A 26,051-nucleotide genomic window follows, 5' to 3' on the forward strand; every position below is an offset into this window, starting at 1 on the left:
AAGCTTTAAAAAAGACATGTTTGGGGTTGTGGAATATATTTGTACTTAACCGATGCACGGAAAATGTTATTTCCACAATGTGTGTCGCTCCGCTTTTCCTCCCTACAGCAACACGGCGGTCGGCGGATAATAGCCGGGAAAGTACCTGGATAGCGAGCGCAAAAAGTGAGGGCTCCCGGAGTGTTGAGGCAATGCAAATTAAACAATAAACAAAACAAATAATTGTTTGAATTGGTCAAGGTTAACGGGGAATGTTATTACTGACGGACAGGTGTCGAAGTGCGACTGCAGCCAGTCACGTATGAAAAACCTCGTCTCCATGGCAACGTCTCTGTCGCTTTCACTCATTTGCTGCTTTTCCACTAACGCAGGGGTAGGCAACCCAGAACGTTGAAAGAGCCATTTTGGACCCAAATAACACAACGCTGTCAAGCGCCATTCATATAAAACTCGCGGGTCGCACTAACATTAAACTTTCATATAAAGGTGGGGGCCGCAAAATAACGTCTCGGGGGCCGCGACTGGCCCCCGGGCCGCGAGTCTGAGACCCCTGCGATATGGTATATATGTTTACATATGGTATACATGGGGCGGTATAGCTCGGTTGGTAGAGCGGCCGTGCCAGCAACTTCAGGGTTGCAGGTTCGATCCCCGCTTCCGCCTTCCTAGTCGATGCCGTTGTGTCCTTGGGCAAGACGCTTTACCCACCAGCTCCCAGTGCCACCCATAATGGTTTAATTGTAACTTAAATATTGGGTTTCACTATGTAAAGCGCTTTGAGTCACTTGAGGAAAAAGCTCTATATAAATATAATTCACTTCATGTTTAGAGACCATTGTGATGTGTTTCATAAACATAAATGTGTCTTTGCCTTGCTGATGTACATGTTGGGAGTACAATAGCGATCGGTGTGTCGGCCCCGCATTGTTTTGGGAGCAGCTGCTTTTCATCGCCAACGACACTTCACTCATTCACATGGCAACAATAAATCACGGCGACTAAGTGAGCTTTTCCTTTCGCTGCCTGCAGACAACAAGTAGACTAATTTATAACAAGCATGACACCAGAGAGAAGTTATAATTGGACGTGAGGTCAGGGAGCTTACGGACTGAAATGCAACAGTGCCACACACACACATATATATATACATACATATATATATATATATATATATATATATACATACATATATGTATATACATACATATATATATATATATATATATATATATATATACATACATATATGTATATATATATATATATATATACATATATATATATATATATATATATATATATACATATATATATACATATATATATATATATATATATATATATATATATATATATACATATATATATATATACATATATATATATACATATATATATATATATACATATATATATACATATACATATATATATACATATATACATATATATATATATACATATATATATATACATACATATATACATATATATATACATATATATATATATACACACATATATATATATATATATATATATATATATATATATATATATATATATATATATATACATGCCAAAAGTTTGGAAACACCTTCTCATTCAACGCATTTTCTTTATTTCCATGACTATTTACATTATAGATTGTGACTGAAGGCATCAAAACTATGAATGAACACATGTGGAGTTATGTACTTAACAACAAAAGGTGAAATAACTAAAAAACAGGTTTTATATTCAAGTTTCTTCATAATAGCCAGCCTTTGCTCTGATTATTGTTTTGCACACTCTTGGCATTCTCTCAATGAGCTTCAAGAGGGAGTCCCCTGAAATGGTTTTCCCTTCACAGGTGTTATAGTTTTGATGCCTTCAGTGACAATCTACAATGTAAATAGTCATGAAAATAAAGAAAACACATTGAAATGAGAACGTTTGTCCAAACGTTTGGCCTGTACTGTATTTTATGAAACCTCATTAGCAGACATGTCATTGATGTCCCATTTGTTGAAATGACAGGCCCTACAGTCATTTCTAACTGAGCTGCGACAGTGTGATAATAACCTTTTACAATATTCCCATACATGTACTGTACTGTACTGTACTGTGCATCCAACCACCACAAAATATCCTACATATGAATATTCAAGTTGGTGCATTGGAAGTTACTGAAAGGCAGCTTTTGCAGTGAAATCCTGCACATTTTTAGAAGCGCGATGCTTACATTTCACCTCCTGAGATTTATAGTTCGATGCAGTGAACTTTTTTTAATTTTTAATTTTTTTCAGTTTAAACATTTAGAAAAATAAATAGCGCTGTTATGCCCCAAAACAAAAAAGCAAGAGAAAGAAAAAATGAAAAAAATTCCACTGAGATGGATGTTTGTTTTGGGGCTATTTTTATGCAAGACATCAAACTAAAAACAAATGTTTTTTCTGTTTCTTTGTCAGGGTTTAAACATTTCCAGAAATAAAATTAGCCCCCTTATGGAAAAAAAGGAAGGTTTTTTTTCTTATTTGAGTTTTAAAATGGAGTGAAGGAGTATAGCATTATTATCCAAAACACAATTGTTTTCTTTGTCGGAGTTGTGCATTTGGGGGTGCTAAAATAGCTGACTACTAATGTCTACTTTAGTGAAATTTTTTTTCAACTATTTCTTTGTCAGAATTAAAAATAAATTTGGTGAGGGTAATGGCCCTGAAAATATCCACTGTAGTGGGCGTTTCTTTTGGGGCTATTTCTTTGTCAGGGTTGTACACTTTGGGGGTAAAATTTCCCTATCATGCAAAATGGTCATTTTAATTTTAAGCTATTTTTTGTAATTGTGATAATATGGAGCAAAATATTATCTTGTTATGCAAAACACAATGTCCACTGTGGTAGACATTTGTTCTTGGCATATTTCTTTGTCAAAGCTTTAAAACTTTTGGTGGGAAAATAGCTTTGTTAGGCAAAACATAAATTGTTTTTGACTATTTCTTTGTCAGAGTTTAAAAATAAATTTGGTGAGGGTCATTGGCCCTGGAAGGCCACACACAAATGTCCACTGCAATGGACGTATGTTTTGGCTCTGTATTTTAAAATTTTTTTGTTGGAAGCGGAGGGAATAGCCCTGCTATGCATATCACATTTATTTGGGGTATTTTTATTTCTTTTTTTTATTTCACTTGATGGGCTATCTGTGTTGGCCCTGTGATGAGGTGGCGACTTGTCCAGGTTGTACGACACCTTCCGCCCGAATGCGGCTGAGATAGGCTCCAGCGCCCCCCGCGTCCTTGAAAGGGACAAGCGGTAGAAAATGGATGGATGCAAAACATAAATGTCCACTGCAGTGGACATTTATGTTATTAGTTTTTTCTCTGCTAGGGTTTAACATTTTGGAAAAATAAAATAAGCCTTCCTATGAACAAGCAAATGTTTGTTTCCTGTTGTGTGGTGGTGGAGGGGCGTAGGGGGTAGCCCTTATATGCAAAATACAAATGTCCACTGTAGTGGACGTTTGTTTTGGGGCTATTTGTCAGAGTTAATTAGGGGTACAAAAAAAGCCGTGTTATCCAAAATGCTAATTTTTGTTTTGAGCTATTTTTTGTCATTGTGAAAATATGGAGCAACATAATATTTTGTTATGCAAAACACAATGTCCACATGGTAGACATTTGTTTTTGGCATATTTTTTGGGATAGCTTTAAAACCTTTGGTGGGAAAATAGCTTTTTTTAATGCAAAACATAAATGTCCACTGCAGTGGACATATGTGTTTTGTTGTTTCTTTGCCAGGGTTATAACATTTTGGACAAATAAAATAAGCCTTACTGTGAAAAAGCAAATGTTTTTCCTGTTGTGTGGCGGTGGGGGCGGGGGGATAGCTATATTTTGCAAAACACAAATTTCCACTGTAGTGGACGTTTCTTTTGGAACCATTTTTTTTGTCAGAGTTGCACATTTTTGGGGTAAAATTATGCACAATCCAAACGTCTACACAAGTGGACATTTGTTTTGAGCTATTTCTTATCGGTGTGCAATTAGGGAGCAAATGATGATCTTGTTGGGCAAAACACAATGTCCACTGTGGTAGACATTTGTCTTTGCTATATTTCTTCGTCAGAGTTGTCAAACTATCGGTAGGAAAATAGCTTTGTTATGCAAAAATTAACACACCCTCCTCTATTTCTTTGCCACAGAGTTGACAAACTTGGAGCCAAAGACAGTCCTATTATGCAAGACACAAATGTCCACTGCAGAGGACGCTGGCTCTCAGGAGGATAAAAGTGCACTTGAAGTCAAACATAGCAACAACAAACAAAAAAAGTGACATCGAAAAACTTACCATGAATTTTCCAGCATCCGAAGTGGGAATGAAAGTGTCCAAGTGTCCTCTTTTGTCCAACTTCCATATTTCTCTTCCCCCCCCCCCTCACTAAAGAGGCGATGGGGGCGCCGGTGGTGCAGCTGTGCACCCCCATCAGTATCTGCTCGGACGCGGTCCTCTCGTCCACGCGGGAAGGCCACGGAAACAAAGTGATCCTCTTACTTAAGAACTGGGGGGGGGGGAGAAAGTAGGCGAGACAAGCAAGTAGAGGACGAAAGGAGGAAAGGAAAGGAGGAAGCACACGAGGGAGCGAGGAAGGAAAGTGGAAAGGCCAAAGCGGCTTCAGGTTGACTTGTCGTTGGCTGAGTGGAAGGAAACCAGCTTGCGAGACGGAAAAAGATAATACGACCCCCAACGCTCTACACTCTCTCTCTCTATCTTTCTGTCAACCTCAATCCCTCCTTTTCTCTACAAACGCAAGACCCCTCCTCCTGCTGTTGGAATGCAAGGCAACACTTTCAAGAGGCCCTCTTCCACAGGCCTCAATGCACCTTGACCTCCAGTGTGTGTGTGTGTGTGTGCACGTGTGTGTGTACATGGAAGAGATAGGGCATGTCAATCAGATCGCAGCCAATGTTGAAGACTCCTGAACGCATCATAATTATCCCCTCAGTTCCCCCCAAAAATGGATTAACTGGCTGGAATATAAAGACAACATACAAACCCCATTTCCATATGAGTTGGCAACTCATATGGAAATGAGTTGGAAATTCTGTTTGATGTAAATATAAACGCAATACAATGATTTGCAAATCCTTTTCAACCCATATTCAATTGAATGCACTGCAAAGACAACATATTTGATGTTCAAACACCTAAACTTTATCTTATTTTTTTTGCAAATAATAATTAACTTAGAATTTGATGGCTGCAACACGTGCCAAAGTAGTTGGGAAAGGGCATGTTCACCACCGTGTTACATCACCTTTTCTTTTAACAACAAACTGAGGAAACTAACTGTTGAAGCTTTGAAAGTGGAATTCTTTCCCATTCTTGTTTTATGTAGAGCTTCAGTCCTTCAACAGTCCGGGGTCTCCGCTGTCGTATTTTATGCTTCATAATGCACCACACATTTTCGATGAGAGACAGGTCTGGACTGTTGGCGGGCCAGGGAAGTACCCGCACTCTTTTACTACGAAGCCACGCTGTTGTAACACGTGGCTTGGCATTGTTTTGCTGAAATAAGCAGGGGCGTCCATGAAAAAGACGGCACTTAGATGACAGCATATGTTGTCCCAAAACCTTTATGTACCTTTCAGCATTAATGGTGCCTTCACAGATGTGTAAGTTACCCATGCCTTGGGCACTAATGCACCCCCATACCATCACAGATGCTGGCTTTTCAACTTTGCGTCGATAACAGTCTGGATAGTTCACTTCTCCTTTGGTCCGGATGACACGATGTCGAAGATTTCCAAAAACAATTTGAAATGTGGACTCGTCAGACCACAGAACACTTTTCCACTTTGCATCAGTCCATCTTAGATGATCTCGGGCCCAGAGAAGCCGGCAGAATTTCTGGATGTTGTTGATAAATGGCTTTCGCTTTGCATAGTAGATCTTTAACTTGCATTTACAGATGTAGCGACAAACTGTATTTAGTGACAGTGGTTTTCTGAAGTGTTCCTGAGCCCATGTGGTGATATCCTTTAGAGATTGATGTCGGTTTTTGATACAGTGCCGTCTGAGGGATCGAAGGTCACGGTCATTCAATGTTGGTTTCCGGCCATGCCGCTTACGGGGAGTGATTTCTCCAGATTCTCTGAACCTTTTGATGATATTATGGACCGTAGATGTTGAAATCCCTAAATTTCTTGCAATTGCACTTTGAGAAATGTTGTTCTTAAACTGTTTGACTATTTGCTCACGCAGTTGTGGACAAAGGGATGTACCTCGTCCCATCCTTTGTTGTGAAAGACTGAGCATTTTTTGGGAAGCTGTTTTTATACCCAATCATGGCACCCACCTGTTCCCAATTAGCCTGCACAGCTGTGGGATGTTCCAAATAAGTGTTTAATGAGCATTCCTCAACTTTATCAGTATTTATTGCCACCTTTCCCAACTTCTTTGTCACGTATTGCTGGCATCAAATTCTGAAGTTAATGATTATTTGCAAAAAAAAATGTTTATCAGTTTGGGGTTGAGGTGGGCGGGGTTTGGTGGTAGCGAGAGTGTATATTGTAGTGTGCTGGGAGAGTTAGTGCTGCAAGGGGTTCAGGGTATTTGTTCTGTGATGTTTATGTTGTGTTACAGTGCGGATGTTCTCCAGAAATGTGTTTGTCATTCTTGTTCAGTGTGGGTTCACGGTGTGGCGCATATTTGTAACAGTGTTAAAGTTGTTTGTACGGCCAACCTCAGTGTGACCTGTATGGCTGTTGACTAAGTATGTCTTGCATTCACTTATGTGTGTGTAAAGGCCGCATATATCATGTGACTGGGCCGGCACACTGTTTGTATGGAGGAAAAGCGGACGTGACGACAGGTTGTAGAGGCCCCCGATATTTTTGTCCGGGTGGAACTCGGGAGAAATTCGGGAGAATGGTTGCCCCTGGAGATTTTCGGGATCGGCACTAAAATTCGGGAGTATCGCAGGAAAATTGGGAGGGTTGGCAAGTATGTGTGTTGTATTCACATGACTTGGTAACGTTACTGCTGCTAGGATTAGATCTGAGGGTTAAAACGCGACTTTTATTCATAATTATTGCATGCTGTGTGTTAAAAAGTGTCATCATATTGCTCACATGTCCTCCTAGATGAAATAGCAGCCTTATAATTATCAAAAGTAGCACTGAAGAATTGATAAGAGAACTGTTTGAATAAATGGCAAGCGATTCCGAAGAATTGATACACTGGGAAACATCATCTATTCCCATGCCTTGTCACAGAGTCGTTCTGAAGCCACTCCTTTGTTATTTTAGCTGTGTGGGTCATTGTCTCGTTGGAAGGTGAACCCTCCGCCCAGTCTGAGGTCCTGAGCCGATATTTCTGTACTCCTATTCATCTTCCCTTCTATTGCAACCAGTCGTCCTGTCCCTGCAGCTGAAAAACACCCCCGTACCATGATGCCGCCACCACGTTTCACTGCTGTGATTGTATTGGGCAGGTGATGAGCAGTGCCCAGTTTTCTCCACACATACCGCTTAGAATTGATGCCAAAAAGTTCAATCTTGATCTCATCCTACCAGAGAATCTTATTTCATAGTTTGTGAGTCCTTCATGTGTTTCTTGGCTAACTCTTTGCAGGCTTTCGTATGTCTTACACTGAGGAGAGGCGTCCGTCAAGCCACTCTGCCATAAAGCTTTGAATAGTGGAGGGCTGCACTGTCATGATCCGCTGCTCGGATCATGTCATATTCTGGTTTTGTTCTGTTTCTGTATCGTATTCTGTTGGCATTTGACTTCCTTAGTTCCTGGTTGCAATTCCTGTTTTGTTCTGTTGCCATAGTTACGCATAAGTGTCACCCGCCTTTTGTTTTTTTACACACACCTGCCTCGTAATAACTCCTTATTTTAGCCTGCCTTTTCTGTTTACTCACTTTCGCATCCTAGTTTCTGTTCCATGCAACAGGTGACGACGCTGATTCCCGATTGTTGTAAAGAACTGTTTTTGTACTTGCTAGCTTCCGCGCTATGCTTCCTTTGTTTGTTCCCTAGCTCACATGCTAGCGCTTTTAGTTCTTTCTAGCTCCCATGCTAGTCCTGTTTGTTTTGCCTTTAGAGCCTTGTGCAAGTTTTTCTGTTCTTAAGTATAAATAAATCATCCTTAGTTACCTTCACGCTGTGTCCAAGTCCGACTGGATATTAGAGAGAACAAACCCGCACCACGATCCCAGCTAACCGTCACATGCACTAAGAGTTGACTTCGTGGAAGTTTCTCCCATCTCCCTACTGCATCTGTGGAGGTCAGCCCTTAGTGATCTTTGGGGTCTTCTTTACCTCTCTCACAATGGCTCTTCTCAGTTTGGCTGGACGTGTGGTCATCCAAAACTTCTTCCATTCAAGTATTATGTAGGCCACTGTGCTCTTAGTAACCTTGAGTGCTGCAGAAGCAGAACTTATTCTGTAACCTTGGCCAAATCTGTGCCTTGTCACAATTCTGTCTCTGAGCTCTTTGGGTAGTTCCTTTGACCTCATGGTTCTCATTTGGTCTGACACACAGTGATCTGTAAGGTCTCATGTAGACAGGTGTGTGATTTTCCTAATCAAGTCCCATCAGTTTAAATAAACACAGCTGGCCTCCAAGTAAGGGGAATACCTATCTTAAGGAGCATCAGAAGAAATTGACAGCATAGGAGTAAATATGAGCGTCACAGCAAGGGTCTGAATACTTATGACCATGTGGCTTTTATTTTTCTTAAAAATTGCTAAAATTTCTACATTTGTGTTTTTTCTGTGAAGATGCGATGCTGAGAGTACATTATTGAGAGAAAAAAATTATTTTACGATTTTAGCAAATGACTGCAATGAAACAAAGGGGTCTGAATACTTTCCGTACCCACTGTGGGGGAGGGTGGTGGTCCGTGATTAGATGCATGATTTTGGAGTAATATGAATACACGGTAAACACATTGTTCAATAATTTATATTTTTTACAAAATAAGGGGGCAAACTCCACCCGAGCAGACATTTTCCACTTGGCACTAGTGTTAGACTCATCTCCATTTAATAGCATAATATTTTTTTGAGATTGTAAAATGCGCAGGGGACAAGTACCTTCTCCAGGAACATTTTCCTACCAAAACGATTTTCTAAATCCATCAATAGATGACATTTGGATAATAAAATATGTACAAACAATCCCATTTAGCATTTTACTTTTTGCACTGTTTTTAGAAATCATGTCTGTTGTGCTCCTTGCATGAGTATTTTGTACTAGTTACTAGTGTGTATTTTTTCCTTAATATAACTTGTAAACAAGTCTGTGACAAATACATCATAAACATGATACAGGAAAAAAACTTGATATGAGGGTGTCACGATAGGCTGCATAATGCGCAAGTAAATGTACCTATTTTAGTGCACGGCGAGTCCTGAATACACTGGAAGAATGCACAGTACTAACTAGACGAGGCAGTGGCGATTATTTTTACACATTCATTTTCTACATAATAGAACCTACAATCAGTGTAGTATTTTTAATGTAAGCATCTTTCTTTCCACAACAATGATATGGACATAGCACATTTTTTATGGTAGGTTTATTTGAACAAAGGGAAATACTATTGACAAGCTGGTATTTATTTGCCTGTCAAACTAGTTGTTGACAAGCACTTGATTCAATTAATAGGTTATTGTTTTCATTATAAATAATTACCGACTGCATACACAGTAAAAACACATACTTTGTCATAAATAATTGCTTGTGTATTGTTCAAATCAGCCCCCAATCGAAAAAAATGTTTCACACTATGTGCTAAGATTTGTATACTTTTTAAACCAAACTTGAATTTAATTGGATATTTTGTACTAAAACTCATTTTAAATAAATTGGTCAATAATTTTATGTGCAAGTAACACATTTTACATAATTAAGACATGCATTTACAGACATTCTGGAGACACTCCTGACCTGAGATTGAAGCATGTATGACTGCCTTACAATACAAGGTCAGGAGTAAAGCTGCAGGCCAGAGGTGAAGAGTGAGAATGACTGGGGAAATGTATTAGTTTTACTACAGCTGGAGCAGGAGGGGGCGAGGAATACGTTTGTGGTAAGATTTCATATCAAGCACATTGTCATTTAATTGACATTAAAAAAAAGTGTTACCATTTCTCTTATGTGAGAAGCACTAGTTTAGGACATGCAATTCAAAAGACGAGACATGTATTAATTTGGCCTAAAAGGGCCATAAATACAATTTTATTCTATGGATTTATCAACAAGCCACAGAAAAAGTGCACGGCTGTCCACCACAGCACTTGAAACATCTCATTCTGGAACAGCCCAGGCAGACATGAAACCCATTTGAGAAACCTGAAGATTTTCTTCCTGTCTTAGAAAAATAAACGCCAACTGTGTGCAGACCTTGTACACGCAGAGAGAGGGGCGGGGGGAGGCTTGAGCTAAAATCAAAATGGGTAAACTATGAAACTATGTTTCATAAAGCTTGAAGCTGAATGTGCTTTTCTTTAAGCTGCGGGATTGCCTTTGTGCTTCGCTAACTTACTGAACCTCCACTTCGCCCTCGTGGAATCATAAATGATGAAATTGAGAGCAGCAAAACAGTAACGGAGGAGAAAGAGCTAGAAAGCGAGTGAGCCCTGGATTTTGAAAAGGAAGGCAAGGGTTAAGAGGTCCATGGTGGGCCCCGGTTAAGGTGCTTCATCTGGCCTGGGCAGCCACCTTGCGAATGACGCTCATGATGCGGCTGAAACGCTCACACAGCTCCAGCGTGGAGCAGGCGGGCACCTTTGGGGGGTCGTGGAAGCTTTTGATCTCCGTCGAGCAGTCCAGTAACTTGGGCAGGAAGTCGGTCAGCTTTTCCTGCAGGTTGGCTGTGGACACAAAGGGGGCGGACAGACGACGATAAGAAAACACAGAAGTGCATGGAAGGACTTTGCTTGGCTCGTTTTGAACCTGGAAACTCAGACGGAAAATATTTGAACTAGGATATCGCAAGTGGCAGCACGTCTGAAAAGCCAGTAATGGTCTGGACGATAAAAACAGTGGCCAGAACAAACTCTTGCTGGACTGATACGAACCAAACAGATAGCCCCATAAGTCAGGCCTGGGCAATTATTTTAACTCGCAGGGCCAAATTTAGAGAAAAAAATATGTCTGGGGGCCGGTATATCTAATTTATAGGAACAGTAATACAAAACCGCACAATGTCTGATTTAATGCTAAAAAGGTTATGACAGACCTCCTTAAAAAGGGAATGGAATTTTACATTTTTTTTACTGAATGAGACACCCAGAATGTACATGACAATAAAGAATGTGGGATTGACAATATTAACTATGACTGATAAAACACTGAATATTGAAAACACACCCTCTCGATATTTTACAATCAAGCGAAACACAGCAAAACTGCAACTAACACCTACAATCTGGTATATCACTAAGCTTTAGAACTTTGCTGTAAAAAAATCTCCTTCCGCGTCTGTCCCTGACACCCGCATTTCAGGCTGGCCGCTCTGGAAACACTCTGTGGAAACACTCCCCACCCACACTGCTTGGTGCCTCGTCTGAGCTGCTGTGACTTAGATGACCATAGTAACTACAAAACCCGTTCCCATATGAGTTGGGAAATTGTGTTGGATGTAAATATAAACGGAATACAATGATTTGCAAATACTTTTCAACCCATATTCAGTTGAATGCACTACAAAAACAAGATATTTGATGTTCAAACTCATAAACTTAATTTTTTTTTTGCAAATAATAATTAACTTAGAATTTCATGGCTCCAACACGTGCCAAAGTAGTTGGGAAAGGGCATGTTCACCACTGTGTTACATCACCTTTTCTTTTAACAACACTCAATAAACGTTTGGGAACTGAGGAAACTAATTGTTGAAGCTTTAAAAGTGGAATTCTTTCCCATTCTTTTTTTATGTAGAGCTTCAGTTGTTCAACAGTCTCCGCTGTCGTATTCTACATTCATATTGCACCACACATTTTCGATGGGAGACAGGTCTGGACTGCAGGCGGGCCAGGAAAGTACCCGCACTCTTTTTTTTTTAGAAACCATGCTGTTGTAACACATGCTGAATGTGGCTTGGTATTGTCTTGCTGAAATAAGCAGGGGCGTCCGTGAAAAAGACGGCACTTATATGGCAGCGTATGTTGTTCCAAAACCTGTATGTACCTTTTAGCATTAATGGTGCTTTCACAGATGTGTAAGTTACCCATGCCTTGGGCACTAATGCACCCCCACACCATCACAGATGCTGGCTTTTTACCTTTGCGTCGATAACAGTCTGGATGGTTCGCTTCCCCTTTGGTTCAGATGACACAAAGTTGAATATTTCCCCCCAAAAAATTGAAATGTGGACTTGTCAGACCACAGAACACTTTTCAACTATGCATCAGTCCATCTTAGATGATCTCGGGCCCAGAGAAGCCTGCGGCGTTTCTGGATGTTGTTGATAAATGGCTTTCGCTTTGCATAGTAGAGCTTTAACTTGCACTTACAGATGTAGGGACAAACTGTATTTAGTGACAGTGGTTTTCTGAAGTGTTGCTGAGCCCATGTGGTGATATCCTTTAGAGATTGATGTTGGTTTTTGATACAGTGTCGTCTGAGGGATCGAAAGTCACGGTCATTCAATGTTGGTTTCCGGCCATGCCGCTTACGTGGAGTGATTTCTCCAGATTTTCTGAATCTTTTGATGATATTATGGACCGTAAATGTTGAAATCCCTAAATGTCTTGCAATTGCACTTTGAGAAACGTTGTTCTTAAACTATTTGACTATTTGCTCACGCAGTTGTGGACAAAGGGGCGTACCTCACCCCATCCTTTCTTGTGAAAGACTGAGCATTTTTTGGGAAGCTGTTTTTATACCCAATCATGGCACCCACCTGTTCCCAATTAGCCTGCACAGCTGTGGGATGTTCCAAATAAGTGTTTAATGAGCATTCCTCAACTTTATCAGTATTTATTGCAACCTTTCCCAACTTCTTTGTCACATGTTGCTAGCATCAAATTCTAAAGTAAAAAATGTTTATCAGTTTGAACATCAAATATGTTGGTATTCCTGGGATTAAAGCCCTTACCTTTTCTCCTCCACACATATTGCAGGGTACTGTGGCCAAACAGCTCAATTATAGAAATAATAAAAAAAGTTTGAGTTGTAGAAATTATCGGAAACTCAAGACAGTTATGACATTATGTTCTTTACAAGTGTGCACGTATGTAAATTTTTCATCGCGACTCTGTATGTACATACATACATACATACATACAAACCCCGTTTCCATATGAGTTGGGAAATTGTGTTAGATGTAAATATAAACGGAATACAATGATTTGCAAATCATTATCAACCCATATTCAATTGAATGCACAACAAAGACAAGATATTTGATGTTCAAACTCATAAACTATTTTTTTTTTTTTTTACAAATAATAATTAACTTAGAATTTCATGGCTGCAACATGTGCCAAAGTAGTTGGGAAAGGACATGTTCACCACCACTGTGTTACATCACCTTTTCTTTTAACACTCAAACGTTTGGGAACTGAGGAAACTAATTGTTGAAGCTTTGAAAGTGGAATTCTTTATCATTCTTTTTTATGTAGAGCTTCAGTCGTTCAACAGTCCGGGGTCTCCGCTGTCGTATTTTACACTTCATAGTGCGCCACACATTTTCGATGGGAGACAGGTCTGGACTGCAGGCGGGCCAGGAAAGTACCCGCACTCTTTTTACGAAGCCACACTGTTGTAACACTTGTCTTGCTGGAATAAGCAGGGGCGTCCATAACGTTGTTTGGATGACAACATATGTTTCTCCAAAACCTGTATGGACCTTTCAGCATTATTTGTGCCTTCATAGATGTGTAAGTTACCCATGCCTTGGGCACTAATACACCCCCATACCATCACAAATGCTGGCTTTTGAACTTTGCGCCTATAACAATCTGAATGGTTATATTCTTCTTTGTTCTGGAGGACACCATGTCCTCTGTTTCCAAATATAATTTGAAATGTGGACTCGTCAGACCACAGAACACCTTTCCACTTTGCAACAGTCCATTTTAGATGAGCTCTGGCCCAGCCAAGCCGGCGGCGCTTCAGGATATTGTTGATAAATGGGTTTGGCTTTGCATAGTAGAGTTTTAACTTGCACTTACAGATGTAGCGACCAACTGTAGTTACTGACAGTAGTTTTATGAAGTGTTCCTGAGCCCATGTGGTGATATCCTTCACACACTGATGGCGCTTTTTGATGCAGTACCGCCTGAGAGATCAAAAGTCAGTTATATCATCGCTTACGTGCAGTGATTTCTCTGAACTTTTTGATGATTTTACAGACTATAGACGGTATCAGTATTTATTGCCACCTTTCCCAACTTCTTTGTCACGTGTTGCTGGCATCAACTTCTAAAGTTAATGATTAATTGCAAAAAAAAAGAAATGTTTATCAGTTTGAACATCAAATATGTTGTCTTTGTAGCATATTCAACTGAATATGGGTTGAAAATGATTTGCAAATCATTGTATTCCGTTTATATTTACATTTAACACAATTTTCCAAATCATAGAGGTTTGCACACATATATATATATATATATATACCCACTATATATGTCTTTTTCCGTCAATAACTCACGTTCCATCTCTTGTCCCAGATAGGAACACCAGCGGTTCCTCATGTCTTCTACTGCTAGCAGGTCCTTGTCCGTGTCATCGACCAGCAGCAGGGGGATGCAGGGCACCACCAGCTCATTCATGATTCCCAAACCAGTGGTCACCTCCGGTTCTTCAGCCGACTCAAACATGACTGCTGCTTGCTCGTTTAATTTCTGTGTAACGGTAAACACATTGCACGCGATGATAGTGAGTTCATAAAAACTTTCAACTGCTAAATAAGTACAATCAATGAGTCAGTGGCTTTATTTTTCATACAAACATTACAAAACATTCAAAGCTGTACTTGAGACATATCATATTTACTTTTTGATGAGGAAAGGGACCATTGTATTAGAAGAAATTAGAATGCTCACTTTGGAATTTGTTCTGATCGTGGGTGCCGTATCACATTTTTATCGCTCATTGTGCCATATTGATACAATAGTAGGGAAGGGTACCATTTTTGGTACTTTTATAGGTGTAAGTATGAGTTCAGACCGTACTGAAAAAAATCAAATGATACAATATTTCAGTACCTTTGATGCACGTGACAATACCTTTGGTTACAGACTCGGTGGTCAAAAAGATACATTTGTAGCAGACGCCTCTAAGTAATGTTATTTTTCAAGCCAACAAAGCAGGCACACCTGATAGAAAGCACTCAAAAGTAAGGCTCCTCCTTTCAAAATGTGCTAACTTGATATTAACTTTGGATATGCCATTATCATGCTAAAAAATATTCGCATTAGCATCACCTCCAAATTTGGTAATGACAACTACAACTAAGATGCATGTTACAATCAAAAAGCTGGTGTGTAATAAGTACAATACATAGGGCCTGATTTACTTAACTTTTGTACTAAAACACGTGCAAACCTGACACTACATGCAAAGCTGATCTACTAAATGTGTGCAAAGTAAACTGCGTGTCTTAGTGAGCAGAATAAAGCGTGAAATCAATTTTTTGTCTGTCTACATGAATATGCAAAATAAATGCTGATCATCAAAACGCCAATGATACTGGGAGTAGAAGATGCAAACATAACTATTTAGCCCGCACAATGTGATTTATCAACACTCATTACCGTTTGCGAGAACTACTTTAAGTTTTATTTAACACATGTCTGAAGGATGTGCAAACTGATAGTTACACACACGGCTACAGAATCACTGCTTGTTCTGCTCAGACAGACGAAAATCCTCTGTCCTATGTGTGTGTATCAACATTTTGGACGGTCAGAAATAAAAAATGAGACCTATGGTCTATTCAGCAATTTCCTTTTAGAATTTTATAGCTTCTGAAGGACTTAAGGGGATGATTAAAACAAATATAGTCCATATAGTAATATATTTTGTAAATATATTACTATTTATGAAATATATGACTTTATTCCGACATGAAAAGACGTTATTCATTATGCATTTTCTTGCGTTTGAGTCATTCCAGATGCTTGAATACGCTGGTGATGCGATCCACAGCCTTGTGCACAAAATTAAGTGTTAGTGTGCACATGTTTCTATTGTCTCGATTGTGATTCAGATTACAGGTGCGTGTTGTTGGTTCAACACATCGCTCACAGGTAGAAAACATGATAACATGAATGTGCAGGAAATGATAATCTCGATGGCAAAAGCCCCATTTGCACACAAAATACTCATTTAAATAGGTGGTCACCACCACTTTGTCATTGCACACACAGTGTAAGTATATCTTAGTAAAACGGGCCATTACAGTGTAAACACTTTGTAAGACTCAACAAAAGACAACACTGGCAAATTCAACTTAATAGAAAACTCTACTTTGTGACTACCGCCAAATAATCCAAATGTTTGCAAGTTCAACAATATCATACATGCAAATAATACTTAGAAGTTTAAGGCAACAAGATATATCAACTGGACACATTTTTTTTTTTTTTTAAATTAAAAACATTTGATAACTAACATTTATTACCACATAACACGAAAAAGCACCGTAAATTGGTACCGTTGAGAACTGGAATCGATTCCCAGCAATCAGTTCAAACATCAAAGTTTTAAAAACCATACGCAGCAATATCATATATATCGATATATTTGCCTTCCAATGTCCTCAAAGTACAGATAAGAGTGATTATCTAAAAGACCAAAAAAAATGTGTTAACAATTGGCTGTTCTGCTACTCGTCAACTTTTTTTTTTTATAAAAAATGTTTATTCTGTAAAATAAATCAGTAGCTTTGGATTTGACTAAATCTGATTTTCTATTAATCAAATTAAATAAATTGAGATGATTTCATTTTTATCTCATCGTGGGATTGTATTGGGCCGTTTACTGGGTTAAGCTTAAGTTCATTTTTATGTGCTTTTTGAGAATCTGTTGTTGCACAATGAATTATAAGATAAACATTTGTTCTGCATAACTGTTTATATTTGTACATTTTATTTGGAACCCCAGGACGAATGGGGATCCAACTAGAAAAAAACATACATTTGTCCAAATGCTGGTTTTAATGATAATGCGCAGTTCATTGTTCATCTAATCTTTCACTATTTTATAGAGTCGAGGAATTTGGAGCTGGCATACCCAGCAAGCCTTGCCGTCGCTTTTTAGATAACAGTTAAAGTTATGTGTTTGTTGCAAGAGATTAGTTGTTACCCATATAAAATTGTAGTTTATTGTTGTTGTGTTTTCGTAGGGCATTCAATCAATCACAACTTAACTGTTTGGTTTGTCCTAGAAGATGTTTCGCCACTCATCCGAGTAGGCTTCATTAGTTCATGCTAATAGACTTAGATTGGTCAGCTTTAGTCCACTAGATCATTCAATCTGATCCAGTTGCGACCGATTGAATGCCCTGGGATGACAAGTACTTGGATGAATGAGAACATTCATAGACATTCTTGTGGTGTGTTAACTTACCTCTTCCGGGTTGAGCTGTTTATGATTTGGTTCACAGGTGAGTAAGATTGTTGTTTTGTGATCGTCTGTCCATTTGTCAAACTAGCTATTGGCTATTGTTTGCAAATTAAAGAGCAACTTCCTTAACCTTAGGAAGGAACACTTAACATTTTTTTTGGAATTTTGCCTTTGTTCATAATCATTATGAGACAAGAACACACGTGTCTATTTTTTCCAAGGATTTTACAGATGATAAAAAAACACTTGCAAGATGCGGCTAATGGGAGTTGCCTTCAAAGCCCTCCAAAACCACTTCAAAACCCTCCATCAACGTTTTATATATGTAGTAACAGACACGATCATTACAATATGTAATATGTACAATATTTACCATATTTTTTTTATAATTTTATGGACAGTTGGAGCTAATTCTTTGGCACATTTATTTTCGTTTCTGTAGCAGCGCATTTCCGACTTTCCGCAACAAATAAGTTCCTACTGCCTGAGTCAAAGGTGAGCAGATTTTCTAATCTTTGCAGACTTGGTAATAGTTGTGTACAAAAAACTTGAAATGTGGGCTTATACTTTACAGATACTGTAAAATGATTGTTTATGTTTTTCAGTCAGTACGGATTGGTGTCTTATCACAGTGTTGTGCATTACAAACTCAAACCCATTTTGTGCCAAAGTAGAAGCTAGCTTATCTTTTTCCGTAGTTAGCTTTTACGGCTAATACCAAAACATGCCGATGTGTTACTATGCTAGAAAAAGAGTTCCTCCGTGTTTGTTTATACAGTAACAATGTCGCTACAGCTTGGTTATAAGACAGGTTACGGAACATAAATAAAATGTTGGTTATGGTTTTTGAATCCATTCTTAAAGTGATTTAGAATTATAATTGATTGCTCCCATCAGCTGCATTGCTAGTTACCAAGAATGAGCCAATTTTTATGTTAGAAAGTGAGAAAAAAACGAAAAACTTTTGTCCTCGTCTTTCATAATGATTGTGAACCATAAGCCAAATTACCCCTAAAAAAGTGCAGTTAACCAAGCTGATGTGCCTCTGACTATGCAGAATAACAATGACATCTACTGTCCGTACTTCTAATTACAAGTTACCCAGACTGTCATGTTATGTGTTTTTGTGAGAGAAGGTGAGTAGATTGGGTCGGGGGGAAAACATAGTTAAATCTTTCTAAATGTATGTGGATAACTGGTCTTGGGAAAATTAGGTTAAGTATCAGGCAGTGATCTTTCTACTACAGTATATAATGTGCCTTAAGCTGATGATTGCCAATGAATGTATAATTTTATGTAAATTGAATCTGAGTGATGATTAATAAGTAAAAGACTGTTACTGGAACTCACAGAAACTTTCCCCAAAGTTAGGCTAAAACAAGATCTGGGGCTTTTAAAAATGCACAAAGTTTGCTAAAGACGGCTTGAGGGCTAAAATAATCTGTGATTTCATCGAGGATATGATGGCGCCGGATGATCATCGTACGTACACGTACACTTTGTCAAATCCACCTAAGAGCCTTTCTTACCTACTGGTGTTTGTTGACATTTGTATGGTTATAAACATTTAGGAACCCTATATATATATATATATATATATATATATATATATATATATATATATATATATATATATATATATATATATATATATATATATATATATATATATATATATATATATATATATATATATATATATATATATATATATATATATATATATATATATATATATATATATATATATATATATATATATATATATATATATATATATATATATATATATATATATATATATATATATATATATATATATATATATATATATATATATATATATATATATATATATATATATATATATATATATATATATATATGTGTGTATACCCTTGAAGAACAGACATCCCTTACTACTAATAGTGCACATCCAAGGGAGCTTAAGATAGGATACAGACTTTTAGTAATGTTCTTGGACAAAACATCAAACTCCACTAAATTCAGTGACCTAATAATCAGGGAGAAAAATAAAGTTTTTGGTAAAAAAAAAATCAAGCTTGGATACAAGTGTATTAACTATGTCAATATTAGTGGTGTTTTTGATTAGGAAAAGAGCAGGAGGCAAACAACTGAGCCAGAGGTCCTGGACAAAGATCTGAGAAGACCAAATTAGACTGTGTCCAGCCAAGTTTTGAGGTGAGCTGAGGCCTCATGTTAATGTGTTTAAACACACTGGCCCTCCAACCTCCTATTACCATTCCAAGGATAACATTATGAGCACAATGCTAGCGTAAGTTTACTGAGTGCAGACTGCGAAAGACCAGTGCAAGGCAGATGACAAACATATTACAGCTCGATCAAGGGTTCATATCAAAGTCTGGAGGGGATTTTCATTGTCTGTTGGATGAAAACCATTCAAATTAAAATGTTCAGTGGATAAATCAAGGCTATGATATTATACTACAATGGTTGAATTTTGAGGAGGAGTTCTGGTCATGTTAGTTTAGTCGAGTCACTCAGAAGTAGTCTGATAAAGATTAAAGGGCGTTACAAAGACATGAACGAGATTGAATTCAATGCTAGACACAAAAGTTCACTTTCCAACACAAATCTTTCAGAAAATATTCTCAAGAACTGTCAATTTTACAGCAAGATTTGTCTCACCAGCAAACAATCCCGACGGTAATGACCAAGAAGCTCTTCGTCATGCCCTCGATACAGCCCCTTTGTCAAAAGCTCCTTGTTGTACTGGAACGAGTATATCAGGTACATCAGCGCCTCCACATAACTGGAAAGGAAAATATATAGTCACAAACACACAAACAACATTAGGTGAAAAAGTACATTCTTCTCAAATCGGTACTTCTCCATTACTGGGACGGGGGACTCTCAGTAATAGTGTCTTTATTCACACTTAAACAATACACAAGCTTACATCTATGTAGGTGGCAGCAGTGTTTAAAGTAGCCAACAGGCTGCCTGTTCAACCCAGAAGAAGCACACAGGAATGCCGGAACAAAAAGAAAAACATAAGAGGCGTCAGAGGCAAGGAAAATAAGAGACACTATTAATTAAAAAAAAAAGAATATATGACAACATACATGTTGACTGTGTGAATACGAGGTGTGTCCTGAAACCAATTTTGAAATCAAGAAGTCCTGCAGCATGTTAAGTTTTATCGAAGCTGGACAGCCAGTTAATATTTAAATGTCATCCTGTCCTCTATTATTTTAATCAAGTCATTTACAAAAAGTAAACATGGTAATATAGGCTACTAAAAGCTAGCAACTACACAACAGCTAAGGACACAATAGCACACAAGCTAGACATATGTAATAAGTGTCTTTCATTAAACTATTTTGCAGTCTAAAACAGTACTTTTATCAATATAAATAAATATCAAATAGTTATTGTTGAATATTACTTACACATAAAAGGTCTTAAAGGCAAAACATGAATAAAAACTCGCGAGCATCGTTCAACTTACTACGTCATTAGCTTAACTTGATCAATTATTGTGGCCACTCCACTTTGACCTAAAGGGGTTGTTATAATTGTTATCTACATTTAAAGCACTTCCTTGTGGTGGTTCTTTGGTCAAAGTTTTGTGTCAATTATGTTTTACAGATATTTTTCAAGCCAATCTTTGACTGTCTCTCCACCATTGGCCGTCCACCAACTCTCGGCCAGTGTCCAGTCTGCATGGATGAGCGAGGATGCGTCTAAGGAGACCGAGGTGTCCGATACATGCTCATTCAGCCAAGACACTGTGAAGCTTGTATGTCCCAACGCTCAGCGCTAGCTCCACTAGGGAAAAATCAGGTACACAAAAGGATGACACAAGAGCACAGAGCTCCTGCCACCAGCAACCACTACAGCGGCGCCATCTTGGAGAAAAAAAAAAACACCTCCAAAACATTCCTCTTCATTCGGAAAACAAATGTTCCTATTTTGTTTTCGTACAAATTCCCGGTTTTCTTGATATTCCCGGAATTCCGAGATACCCACGCTCAATTCAAACTGCTACCACATCAACATTTTTCAACCGATTCCAAAAAATTTAATACCAACCCATTCATATCATCTACAACAATTGTGCTAGTATCAATATTTTAAAAAATTCAAGTTTTGTTCGAAAATCCCACATTTCCAGTAAATTCCCCTTCAAATGAATGGATTTATTCTTAGTACTACAATGCCCTAAATTCTCAAAATGTTGCACCATTTTAAACCCGAATCCAAGTTTTATACCATCCACTCACACAACTGTTTTGATATATTGAACATAAAACATGTTTTCCCTTTCCAATTGACAATGAATGGACACTACAATCTACTGCATATCCCACATTTCTTATCCGATTTGAACCGTTGCACCATCCACACACTCCGTTTGCCCTGGACATTCTAGCCAACATCTTTCCTGGTTTGGAAAATTGCCTGATTATCCGGAATTACCAGGTATTTCCCCCCCATTGAATATGAACAAGTAATGTACAAACCTCTCTATATCCCACATTTTTCAACCAATTCAAACCGTTACAATCAAGGAGGGCGTGTAAAAAGGGTTGTCCCCCCCCCAAAGGGTGTGGGGTAAGGCAGTGCTGTGTAGCAGCTCCTGAACTCATTAATTGCATCATTGACTACTTGTCACATTTCTGCGAACAGATCCGTAACTTGGTAACTACAGCCTCTGTCATAGTCCCTTTGGAGACCATTGTGGCGACAGTGGCACATATCCTGGGAGACAAAGCTTTGGGTATACAATGTCTCTGTCATTTATTTTCTTCTGTATGGCTCCAAAACATGGCCGCTGAAAACTATACTAGCGGCTAGGCTTCTTGGTTTTGATAAAAGGGCACTCCTCACAGCAGTTAGGCGGGTACGCTGGTATGGCCAGGTCATCCGCCTGCCCGTGGAACATCCACCGAGTACCATCCTAACTTTCAATCCCCAGCAAGCCGATTGAAGATGACCCAGAGGTGCCCCGAACACCCACTGGCTGGATGTAACAGTCCAGGACCTTAAAGCCTGTAACGTTACTCTGGCACAAGTGTAACTCTTTGCACACAATAAAACCAAATGGACAAACCTTTTTGCCATGGTTAACTCTACGCGCCATGAAGTGCAAGAGGACTAAAGAAAGTAAAGAATGGTGAGTGGTAGGACATAAAATATTTGAGAAGTACTGTTTTCAAGGAACATGGTGCATACTATCAGGTCAAATTCCTTGTGTAACTTGGCCAACACATGTGATTCTGATGTACGCTTAATGTGGAATTTGCTGCCCACTACAACCAGGTGAGTTTTAAAGGAAAGATGTCAGGCAATGACCTTATCTTAGTTCGGTACTTTTCAATTATTTTCGGTCCTGACCCTCCCTACATTAAAATTACTATTGAGAACTTGATAACGTTTATTTATTTATCTGTACAAAACAATGAGTGAGTTATGTTCTTTGGATATACCACTGACAAAGGCTCTTTTTTTTTCTTCTTGTCACAGACTTTTCAATCTCTTTTTCTATGTTAGCTCTTAACACGTGTACCTGTGTCCTTACGACTTCTAATGGGTGGAACAGAGAGCCTGTTGATTAGATTGAGCACTGCTGCCACCTAGCTGCAGGCGTGTGTATAATTCTAATACGAATATTATTAGAGTGTAGACACAAAGTATAAAAATCTCCCCTGCAGTTCACAACTCCGTACTGGGGTCCCAACCCATTAATGAGAAAAACGGTCTTAAGCCATGCCCACACGAATACGGATACATTAAAAACTCGTACATTTGTGCTTAAAAACTCACTTTTGATAAATTAAACTTTAATACATAATACTAAAACCCTGTGATTGGTAGGTTGTGAGTTCAAACCCCGGCCGAGTCATACCAAAGACTAGAAAAATGGGACCCATTACCTCCCTGTTTGGCACTCAGCATCAAGGGTTGGAATTGGGGGTTAAATCACCAAAAATAATTCCCGGGCGTGGCCACTGCTGCTGCTCACTGCTCCCCCCACCTCCCAGGGGGTGATCAAGGGTGATGGGTCAAATGCAGAGAATAATTTCGCCACGCCTGGTGTGTGTGTGACAATAATTAGTACTTTAACTTAACTAACTTGAAGTCATTTGACATTTTACAAAAGTTATTTATATCAGGCATGTGATTTGAACTTAATGGAAAAAACTGACAATAAGCTGGTGGTCTGGGGGCACAGGTCCCCAGCCAGGTCCAGCCAGGTAAGGGGATAAGGGGGGAAAGCACATGTGCTATCCTACTTTGTACAGTATTTAAAACCTTACTAGTGTTCACTTCACAGCCACAGATGGTTCATCTAGTCATTTAAATTATTTACACATTACTTTGGTTCATTCACATATTACTTTGGCATTTTTGCTTTGACGCCTCTGACATGAGCCTTCCTGCCAAATTTCTGAGCAGCTTTTTTGTTTGTGCTTTAGTGGATTCTGTCTTGGATTTTATAGCCAATTTCTGTCTCTTCGACTCCCTCTCCACTTCTGACTGCTCCAAATGCAAAAATCATAAAGAGTACAAACAATGTTGATTCGATTAGCTAATTTCCTTTATCTGAATAGCCATTTCTGATTTATAGCATGACATAACAAATATATTGCAGTCATGTTGTTTGTTTCAAAATGATTCAACTATTCATTATCAAAATATAAACAGTAGAAATAATGAACAAAATGTCAGCTACTGTCTTGTTCTAAAACACAAATAAATATTAAATTGACCACTTAAACAGGCTTTATATACTGTAGCAAAAGTCATCAAATGTCTGCCACAATCATGTGTGTTCTTAAATGTGTATTCCACATTATCGTCTATATCGCTAAAAGAAACGTCGAAGGAAGAGAATCCTTCTGCCATATAAATCACTCGCTAGAATATTCCCTCTTCTCTTCTTTAACTCTGTTGTCATCATTTGGGATGTGCACGTCTGCTGTGATTTCCCTTCCGGGTTCGACGACCCGCCCTATCTTGCCTCTGATTGGCCTATCCATAATGTTTTGCCCCAATCTTAACCAATGGTGATTCATCATAGTAAACCTACCAAACAATCATTGATTTTCTTATATGTAAACCAACCAATCATCATTGATGTTTCCCCATATATTTTGTCCCCTGCCCGTGGAGTTGCTTTGCTATGTAGCTTCGATTTTTTAGTTAAAAATCTTTAATGGAAAACCGTAGTTTTTACCACTGGATCATCAAAATCCGTACTCATTACGGAAAAATCATAGTTGTTGGTAGGTATGGCAAAGAGACGGATCAAGATTTTAACAAATATTTGGGTGCAAAAAACGAAGAAAAATATTTTTTTATATTTTTGCAGAGATATTAAAGAGAGCTTTCCGACTATAGATGGAAAAATCACATCCTTGAATACATAGCAATAACAATAATAATTGAATGAAATGCTTTTATTAGGTTCATAAGAATTGCAGCTGTAATTCCTCCATTCGTTGGTTAGTGCTACCAATGTTGAGATGATAGCTCTGTATCGTTACAATTTTATTCATGAATTTGTCCATCTGAATATATATATATATTTTTTAAAGCTTGTGGAATCAAGGAAACCGTTGTACAGTTTGTAAATAGGGGGGTAACGATTAGTTTCAACCGTGATCTGCTTTGATCATTGTGGTTACCGACACGCTTCAGGGACGATCTAATTTTTTTAAAATAAACGATTCAAAACAATTCAGTGTGTTCAAATCAAATCATTTCAGTAACTTTTTAGCATACTTTTTTTAATGAGTTGGACTGAAATAATTACTGGCTACTGGACCTGTTATTTTCCGCTAGGGAATTAGGTATGAATTAATTATGGTCACAAGCAACAAAAATTAATGGCCAATGCATTCACATCTTATTTGAATAAAGCGCAAGCAACACTTGAGGGTGATTTAACAAGAGGAATCATTTTCTGCTCTTCTTTTCAACATTTAAGACATTTTCAATAAAAGTACAGAACCAATATTTTAACAGTAGAGTTACCTGCTAAATAAATATCTGGCCATACAGTGTCTGTTATCTGCCTTGGCGTTGCCGATGTGGTGTGCGAAAGCATGTATCCCCCTCATCACTGTTGGTGGTGGCCCCACGCTACCTAATTTCCATAGCCTCATTGCGCATTTCTTGTATGTATTTCTTTTAGATTAAATAACTTTTATTTGTGTGCCTGTTTAACGTTATTACAATTAAAAGTACTAAACTTCATATAAAGTCTGCTGTTCTTAACTCCATTGTTTTCCTTTTTCTAGTATCGATGAAAAAGATCAATTCCCTTTTAAAAAAATCTTGGATGGATGAATATCTTCTGTAAGGCAAACTTTCCCAGCAAAGATTGATACACTGGAAATTCAGAAATAAAAATTGATCTTTAGCTATATCGATCAATCGTTACAGCCTTATTTATTAACAATGGTAAACAACACTGGCTTGCTAGCTTCAAACA

At 38.3% G+C, this 26,051-nt stretch overlaps 1 protein-coding gene across 5 annotated transcripts in view; it reads right to left on the minus strand.

Moving 5' to 3' along the window:
* Positions 1-10,195: 10,195 nt before the first annotated feature.
* The window catches only part of usp25 (ubiquitin specific peptidase 25), a 65,883-nt gene continuing 50,027 nt past the window's right edge, over positions 10,196-26,051 (minus strand). For all 5 annotated transcript variants that reach the window (XM_061898158.1, XM_061898159.1, XM_061898157.1 and 2 more), the window contains 3 exons: positions 20,237-20,360; positions 14,649-14,841; positions 10,196-10,863 (listed from right to left, as the gene is read on the minus strand). In XM_061898158.1, coding sequence (XP_061754142.1) covers positions 10,691-10,863; positions 14,649-14,841; positions 20,237-20,360 — 490 coding nt within the window. In that variant the 3' untranslated portion in view covers positions 10,196-10,690. The remainder of the gene's footprint in view (positions 10,864-14,648; positions 14,842-20,236; positions 20,361-26,051) is intronic.

This window comes from Nerophis ophidion, linkage group LG04, assembly GCF_033978795.1.
Source record: "Nerophis ophidion isolate RoL-2023_Sa linkage group LG04, RoL_Noph_v1.0, whole genome shotgun sequence".
NCBI lineage: Eukaryota > Metazoa > Chordata > Actinopteri > Syngnathiformes > Syngnathidae > Nerophis > Nerophis ophidion.